Genomic DNA, 9,770 nt, shown 5'->3' on the forward strand with positions numbered 1-9,770 from the left:
CTTGAAACCATAAAAACAATAATTGCTGGATTTTCAACTTTCCAACAGTCCTTGAACTTGTTATGTGTGACTTTTAGCTTGATTCTGAAATGTCGCTAAATTTGGATCAAAATTGTGATATTTCATCAAAATCACTTTAGTTCACGTCTTCTTTAGAAAATTAGCCTCTGTATTAACCTGGATGGATGGATGGATAGATATTAACCTGTTTCTGTAAAAAACAAAGAATGATCCGATTCTTAGTGCAATCAAGACGAACTGAGCAATTCAGTTGCAAAGGACGTGCCATGTGGAAAAAATTCAGGGCCTATACAGACCAGATAGGAGACAAGCATGGAAACTAATGGAAAAAATCAAATAGTCAGATATGCACAATATGTACAGGCACTATTTTTTCCCCCAGAATCTTTACCAGCTGTGGGAAGTTGGGAAAAAGCTGTATATGTCATTTCCATTTAAAAAGATTTTATTTAAAATGACTTTTAGTTTGTCGTTTCTCATAGTGGAGGGAAGGAATTGCACCTTTGTTGTACTGGACAAAAACATTTTTGAGTTCTCTGTACTTCAAGTCATGTTTGTGTTGTTTGCATAACGTTAAATACAAAAAATACTCCTCAAGCAATGTCCTGCCCACTTCTAATTGGCTCACAAGTAATGGCCTCAACACTTAGAGATAAATGTTGAAAAGTTCACCTTTAGTTAAACTTATGTAAAACATAAGTAAACAAAGGTATATCAATAAAGACTTGTGTTGCCTTTTGTGTTATTTTTATTTATTTATTTTTTAATGCAAATGTATATCGGTTTCAAATATTAATTATCTCTATCGGTTTTGAAAAAACAATCTGTCTACCCCCAATTCTGACAGACACTGGCCTGGCAGGAAACATCTAATAGTCACTGTAATCTCTATTACATTTCTAACTTCAAATGCAGTCTTGTCAAATGTGTTAATAAAGCACTAAATTAAAGCTGAGATGTTGTCAAAAGATAAAATGTCATTTCTACTACAAGGGACTAAAAATCTTCCTTCCTCCAAGTTAAAATCTACCTCGATAAACCAAAAACACTGAACCTGTTGTGTTGCGTAACGTTGCTCGTATGTACATTTAACAGTGTTGTACCTGTCCACCCCTGATACGTCAACAGACATCAAGTGCATGCTGGGCGCTGTGGGTTTGAGTCGGATGACGATGAGTCACACAGCTGGGAACTCAGAATAAACTTACTACAGTATAAAGACACATCATCGGACAGGTTTTTGTTGAGCATGCAGTGAAATGAATCACCTCGGTGTCTAACTGCATGTTCAACAGCAGATGTACAAAAAGTGAACGACGAAGCAGCTCACGTCTTCACAACCTGCTTTAAGGCAGACGTCCAGCAGGAAAAGAGTTCTTATGTAATTGGCTTTACTTTAAACAAGGTTCGAAAACTATACTCCGCTATGAAACCCAGACATGTCAGTCAAACTGTGCCTCTAATAAGCCTAACCACTGATTAAAATGCAAAGCTCGCTGTAACAATGGCTGGTTCTTTTTCCCCTTTGCAGTACAGGTAGTGGATATCTATCAGGTCACGCAACAGATCCGAACGGGACTGAATTTAGCGTTTTACTAGCGGTGTTTCTGTGCAGGATGAGGAGGATTTGCAGATCGTGGGATGGAAAATCTCACACAAACTGATACAACAGGCAGCAGCTGCTCTTTCAAGCAGCCAGAATCTCTGAAATCCACCGAGAATAAACTGCCATGAACATATCTAGAAATTATACAGAAAGAGGCTCTTATAGCTTAAAATCTTGACCCATAAGTATCATGTTAATGTTCAATAAATACAGGTGATAGGTGGTTTTTTTGTTTGTACAGAGCACAAACAAACTACTACTGTATGAACTCGTGACTTTCTATGATACATAATTATCATTATATCAACAGAAAAGCTTTAAATACTGAGGTGTAGATTATTTTCAGTATTCCAATTATTTACCAATATTTTTTCTGAGTCAGTTGTTCAGTGCAGGGCGATCTCATCTAATAGTCCATCGGTGTTGTGTTACATCCTAATGCATCATCAGACCAGTGTCCACCTTAAGGAACTGAAGAGAAACTGCTAAACTGAAGATATACTCTGTGGTATGGAAATCACATTTTACTATCTAAATAATTCAGGTACATGGGTAGAAATGTGTTTTATCTACCCTGATAGCAACAAAAATACATCAAACAAGTGTAAAGTAAGGCCAAAAATAAATCGAATTACAATTATCTTGTCAGATGTTGCAATTACAATATAAAATCCAATTTTAGTAGGAAGGGTAATTCTTTTTTTCTTCTTCATTGAGAAGAAAATATATAAAATTGATGATGTGACGTTGCCGTGATCTAAACAAGCACATTCCCCTACATCTGGAGAATATGATTAGTAGGCTGGGTTCTCTTTATTTATAACTTAATGTTGTGAAAGATTTTATCTTTATCAAAAACAAATAGCAGCTCCTGTGATCTGGATATTGCACTTGGCCATATTGGGATTTTGAAAATATTTCACTGTATAGTTCAGGCCTGGTGCAAAATGCAGATAACAATTGTAGATAAAAAGGTACACCAGAATCGTTCTGTTAGGATAAAGCATAACAATATCAGGCTGTGGAGAAATTATGCAAAACTAGTGCTACTGGTGTTAGTGTATACACAGTATGACAAATGAACCCAGTGAACATGGTTAACTCCTGCATGTACACTATAATCAGTGTTAGTCGTTAACACCTTTTTCTGGAAAATTATGTAATTATTTTTCAAAGTTGTCATGCAAATTGTTGCTCTTTCTGTAAATCCACTCTAAAAAAAAGTTGCCTGAAGTTTACTTAGAAACGTCCTCTGGTATATTTCAACTATTTGTCAACATTCTGTCCAACTTTTCTAAGCAAAGACAGAAAAGCTGATTTTGTTTGGCAGCACATCTAAACATTAAACATCAATGCTGTTTTCTCTCCTGACGATTCACAGAATAGAGAAAAGTGTTCCTCTGGTGTCCAAAGCTAACACAACGTAGCCACCACACTTGCCGGTGGTGTGGTTATTGTGCTACAGGTGACCCTTAGAACCCTGATACTGTCAGATCGCCCATTTCTACCCCTCAGACATCCACAAGTCTTCAACAAATCCCCTGCTGCTCAGCTCCATCCAGCACATTCTCATTCTGCATGTCTCGCCTCTTTTCCTTTCATTTCAATGCCTATGCTGGAACTCGGATTCAAAGAGCAGAGTGCATCTGGAGACAAGGAGAGACACTGTCCAGATGAAGTCAATGTCCTTTCTATAGGTACACCAAAAGGTGCACCTCGTTAGGAAATAATGCCAGCGCTCTACCTTAACTCCTGCAAAGACATGCACACGTTGTGCACACAATTACTCCTGTGAAAAGCAAGACAGAGGCAGAGCAAAGGGAGAGGGTTCAACATCCAAACCCAAGATATTCATTATTTGCAGAAAAAGGTGCAGTCAGATAGCACAAGTCAGAAAACACAAACCACAAACAAAACGAACCCACTGCTTGCATTTTGATGCAGGTCTAAGCAAAACAACAGGTCTTGCATTGTTTCATGCACTTTTCAGAGGCTTTTGTGTATTCACCTTAACATGGCTGTACTCTGCCTTGCCGGACTCACTGCTGACGGGCTTGTTCTCGGGCCTGGGTTTGAGGACTTGGCGGAGCGGACTGGAGATGGGTAGGCCTGTCACGCTGATTCCATCTGAAAAGACACCACCGGACCACACATTTAGTGAAAAACAACAACAACAACAAAACCAACAACAACCATAAAATACAGTCGTGACTCGACAATCTGACCCTTAACAATCCGAAAACCTTGCTATCCGACAGGTTTTTAGGAAAAACGAACGGAACCCATTAAAATAGCCTTGGATTCCGACTCTGACATGACATTTTATGTCACCAATAAGGATAACGGCGTAATATCTGAATTAACAATCCGACAGATTGGCCACGTTCACACTGCAGGACTTGATGCTCAATTTTTTTGCGAGTTTGTTCACATTTCCAGTTCAATGCAACTTGTATGTGATCTGCTGTGTGAAGTTCAGACGACCCAAAACTGTCCCGCATTCGCAGAAGAGGACACGACGACGTCACATGCAGCGAGCGTGCTCAGTGTTTACGGAAATAAACACGTATGGTGGCGGTGGCGGCCGAACTGTGACCACTATTCTAAACTAGCATCAGCAGCCAAGTACTGCCCGTGCATTCCGGCCACTTCCACCCCATCAGAGCGCACCCCCGGGGTAAAAGTGGTCCCCCCGACTGCGCCAAATATATTTATGATTAATTAGGCTGAATATCCAGAGACCTATTCGGACCATCCCTACTAGTTATAACGACTATGAACAATAATTAACAACAAATTGCCCTTCAAGCATCAAGCCCTCCTCGTACCTCGACCTCCGTCTTGATAATCCGACAGCTTTGCTATCCGACATAAAAGAAGGTTTTACATTCAGTGTGGGATTATGGAGTCACGACTGTAACTAAGTATGGAGACAATACTATCATTAAACAGCAGTTAGCAGAGTGGTGAGGCAAACATTCTCACTCTGTTACAGCAGCAGTCTGATGAATTACAGATTTTTATAGGAGCTATTTTGTGATGAATCGATTTCATTATTTTTTTTAATGTACTCAATTTTCCTCCTCTAGCTCTTGTTCATTTAGTGATTTCTCATAAGAACCATGTGCCTTATAATTACTTGATGATACCTAGGAAACAATCCTTCTCTTGTTGCTTTGGATCAAAGGTAGGAGTATAAATGCATATTAATTTTATTTAGTAAGTCAATTTCATAATGTGTGATTGGAAAAACTTCTTGTGTCTGTCTGTACACAGATACTAGTATCTAAGGAGTTATTGTACATCCTGTACAGCCGGTCAATGTGTATGAACTGTTGAATTTCATTGTAAAACGCCATTTCTTTGTGCAGAAACCAGAGAACACAGCAACAAGAAAAATGTACAGTTTACAATTATGTTTTTTGGGGTTTAAATATATGCTATGCTCTGTCTTTTTAGTCATCTATGGTCATGCTACATACAGTACAGTCTGTTTTTTTTCCACTGGATACAATCACTAAATAGTGTTCATCCAGTTGTTCCACAGCAGCCATAGCTCAGCATGGCAGGCCTGGGACTTCTCCTGAAGCCAAAACGACTTTGCAAGAAGAGCAACAGTTGACATATCGAAAGTGTAGAAGGTTTTTTTTTTTAGACTTTCCCAAACACAAGAGCAAAAGAGTAAAAGTACAAGTAATGGGTTTGTCTGTTCAAATGTATTTCCATAAGCAAGGGGCATGTCATTAACTCACTGTGCTCTGATGTTATAATTACTGCTTATGTAAGACCTGCTGTTAAACACCCAGAGCACAGGAGTCAAGATGCTAGTATATCAGAGTTTATGGTGATGTTGTAATCTTCCAGTCTCCGACATTTAGCAGCACATACTGCATGTAGTCACTGACTTTTGGTAACTGACTTATCAACCAACTCACACAGCGTCAGCATTTGTATAACACCTGAACACCTTTGCACTCGACAGACTGAAAACAAACAAACAAACAAAAACAAAATTCCTATTTCCTCCCACACGACCTGTTACTGGCATCAAGGCCCTGTCACACTTGAACTTGTTCGATGACACTTATCCAGATTGTTTTCTCCTGACTAGATCCTTGCTTGTGTTGTATCTGCTCTCAGACGTACATCGCTTCGGATAAAAGCGTCCGCTAAATGAAATTGTAGACTGGTATATCGACCGATCTAAATTCAGCTGGCAAAAGCTAAAGTCATCAGCTAGAAGCAACAAATCTGCTTTAGTTTACTTCTGTGTAAAATATCCAGTTTNGTCCACCTTAAGGAACTGAAGAGAAACTGCTAAACTGAAGATATACTCTGTGGTATGGAAATCACATTTTACTATCTAAATAATTCAGGTACATGGGTAGAAATGTGTTTTATCTACCCTGATAGCAACAAAAATACATCAAACAAGTGTAAAGTAAGGCCAAAAATAAATCGAATTACAATTATCTTGTCAGATGTTGCAATTACAATATAAAATCCAGTTTTAGTAGGAAGGGTAGTTTTTTTTTCCTTCTTCATTGAGAAGAAAATCTATAAAATTGATGATGTGACGTTGCCGTGATCTCTGCCTAACAAACACATTCCCCTACATGTGGAGAATATGATTTGTAGGCTGGGTTCTCTTTGTCGCACCACAGTGCTTTATTTATAACTTAATGTTGTGAAAGATTTTATCTCTATCAAAAAATAAATAGCAGCTCCTGTGATCTGGATATTGCACTTGGCCATGTTGTGATTTTGAAAATATTTCACTGTATAGTTCAGGCCTGGTGCAAAATGCAGATAACAATTGTAGATAAAAAGGTACACCAGAATCGTTCTGTTAGGATAAAGCATAACAATATCAGGCTGTGGAGAAATTATGCAAAACTAGTGCTACTGGTGTTAGTGTATACACAGTATGACAAATGAACCCAGTGAACATGGTTAACTCCTGCATGTACACTATAATCAGTGTTAGTCGTTAACACCTTTTTCTGGAAAATTATGTAATTATTTTTCAAAGTTGTCATGCAAATTGTTGCTCTTTCTGTAAATCCACTCTAAAAAAAAGTTGCCTGAAGTTTACTTAGAAATGTCCTCTGGTATATTTCAACTATTTGTCAACATTCTGTCCAACTTTTCTAAGCAAAGACAGAAAAGCTGATTTTGTTTGGCAGCACATCTAAACATTAAACATCAATGCTGTTTTCTCTCCTGACGATTCACAGAATAGAGAAAAGTGTTCCTCTGGTGTCCAAAGCTAACACAACGTAGCCACCACACTTGCCGGCGGTGTGGTTATTGTGCTACAGGTGACCCTTAGAACCCTGATACTGTCAGATCGCCCATTTCTACCCCTCAGACATCCACAAGTCTTCAACAAATCCCCTGCTGCTCAGCTCCATCCAGCACATTCTCATTCTGCATGTCTCGCCTCTTTTCCTTTCATTTCAATGCCTATGCTGGAACTCGGATTCAAAGAGCAGAGTGCATCTGGAGACAAGGAGAGACACTGTCCAGATGAAGTCAATGTCCTTTCTATAGGTACACCAAAAGGTGCACCTCGTTAGGAAATAATGCCAGCGTTCTACCTTAACTCCTGCAAAGACATGCACACGTTGTGCAAACAATTACTCCTGTGGAAAGCAAGACAGAGGCAGAGCAAAGGGAGAGGGTTCAACATCCAAACCCAAGATATTCATTATTTGCAGAAAAAGGTGCAGTCAGATAGCACAAGTCAGAAAACACAAACCACAAACAAAACGAACCCACTGCTTGCATTTTGATGCAGGTCTAAGCAAAACAACAGGTCTTGCATTGTTTCATGCACTTTTCAGAGGCTTTTGTGTATTCACCTTAACATGGCTGTACTCTGCCTTGCCGGACTCACTGCTGACGGGCTTGTTCTCGGGCCTGGGTTTGAGGACTTGGCGGAGCGGACTGGAGATGGGTAGGCCTGTCACGCTGATTCCATCTGAAAAGACACCACCGGACCACACATTTAGTGAAAAACAACAACAACAACAAAACCAACAACAACCATAAAATACAGTCGTGACTCGACAATCTGACCCTTAACAATCCGAAAACCTTGCTATCCGACAGGTTTTTAGGAAAAACGAACGGAACCCATTAAAATAGCCTTGGATTCCGACTCTGACATGACATTTTATGTCACCAATAAGGATAACGGCGTAATATCTGAATTAACAATCCGACAGATTGGCCACGTTCACACTGCAGGACTTGATGCTCAATTTTTTTGCGAGTTTGTTCACATTTCCAGTTCAATGCAACTTGTATGTGATCTGCTGTGTGAAGTTCAGACGACCCAAAACTGTCCCGCATTCGCAGAAGAGGACACGACGACGTCACATGCAGCGAGCGTGCTCAGTGTTTACGGAAATAAACACGTATGGTGGCGGTGGCGGCCGAACTGTGACCACTATTCTAAACTAGCATCAGCAGCCAAGTACTGCCCGTGCATTCCGGCCACTTCCACCCCATCAGAGCGCACCCCCGGGGTAAAAGTGGTCCCCCCGACTGCGCCAAATATATTTATGATTAATTAGGCTGAATATCCAGAGACCTATTCGGACCATCCCTACTAGTTATAACGACTATGAACAATAATTAACAACAAATTGCCCTTCAAGCATCAAGCCCTCCTCGTACCTCGACCTCCGTCTTGATAATCCGACAGCTTTGCTATCCGACATAAAAGAAGGTTTTACATTCAGTGTGGGATTATGGAGTCACGACTGTAACTAAGTATGGAGACAATACTATCATTAAACAGCAGTTAGCAGAGTGGTGAGGCAAACATTCTCACTCTGTTACAGCAGCAGTCTGATGAATTACAGATTTTTATAGGAGCTATTTTGTGATGAATCGATTTCATTATTTTTTTTAATGTACTCAATTTTCCTCCTCTAGCTCTTGTTCATTTAGTGATTTCTCATAAGAACCATGTGCCTTATAATTACTTGATGATACCTAGGAAACAATCCTTCTCTTGTTGCTTTGGATCAAAGGTAGGAGTATAAATGCATATTAATTTTATTTAGTAAGTCAATTTCATAATGTGTGATTGGAAAAACTTCTTGTGTCTGTCTGTACACAGATACTAGTATCTAAGGAGTTATTGTACATCCTGTACAGCCGGTCAATGTGTATGAACTGTTGAATTTCATTGTAAAACGCCATTTCTTTGTGCAGAAACCAGAGAACACAGCAACAAGAAAAATGTACAGTTTACAATTATGTTTTTTGGGGTTTAAATATATGCTATGCTCTGTCTTTTTAGTCATCTATGGTCATGCTACATACAGTACAGTCTGTTTTTTTTCCACTGGATACAATCACTAAATAGTGTTCATCCAGTTGTTCCACAGCAGCCATAGCTCAGCATGGCAGGCCTGGGACTTCTCCTGAAGCCAAAACGACTTTGCAAGAAGAGCAACAGTTGACATATCGAAAGTGTAGAAGGTTTTTTTTTTTAGACTTTCCCAAACACAAGAGCAAAAGAGTAAAAGTACAAGTAATGGGTTTGTCTGTTCAAATGTATTTCCATAAGCAAGGGGCATGTCATTAACTCACTGTGCTCTGATGTTATAATTACTGCTTATGTAAGACCTGCTGTTAAACACCCAGAGCACAGGAGTCAAGATGCTAGTATATCAGAGTTTATGGTGATGTTGTAATCTTCCAGTCTCCGACATTTAGCAGCACATACTGCATGTAGTCACTGACTTTTGGTAACTGACTTATCAACCAACTCACACAGCGTCAGCATTTGTATAACACCTGAACACCTTTGCACTCGACAGACTGAAAACAAACAAACAAACAAAAACAAAATTCCTATTTCCTCCCACACGACCTGTTACTGGCATCAAGGCCCTGTCACACTTGAACTTGTTCGATGACACTTATCCAGATTGTTTTCTCCTGACTAGATCCTTGCTTGTGTTGTATCTGCTCTCAGACGTACATCGCTTCGGATAAAAGCGTCCGCTAAATGAAATTGTAGACTGGTATATCGACCGATCTAAATTCAGCTGGCAAAAGCTAAAGTCATCAGCTAGAAGCAACAAATCTGCTTTAGTTTACTTCTGTGTAAAATATCCAGTTT

The 9,770-nt window shown here is 39.5% G+C and overlaps 1 protein-coding gene across 1 annotated transcript in view; it reads right to left on the reverse strand.

Moving 5' to 3' along the window:
• Positions 1 to 9,770, reverse strand: part of trappc9 (trafficking protein particle complex subunit 9) — a 254,895-nt gene that overhangs the window by 148,591 nt on the left and 96,534 nt on the right. The window contains exon 14 of the mRNA XM_008285913.1: positions 7,492 to 7,610. Coding sequence (XP_008284135.1) covers positions 7,492 to 7,610 — 119 coding nt within the window. The remainder of the gene's footprint in view (positions 1 to 7,491; positions 7,611 to 9,770) is intronic.

This window comes from Stegastes partitus, unplaced genomic scaffold (genome assembly GCF_000690725.1).
Source record: "Stegastes partitus isolate 25-593 unplaced genomic scaffold, Stegastes_partitus-1.0.2 Scaffold422, whole genome shotgun sequence".
Lineage (NCBI taxonomy): Eukaryota > Metazoa > Chordata > Actinopteri > Pomacentridae > Stegastes > Stegastes partitus.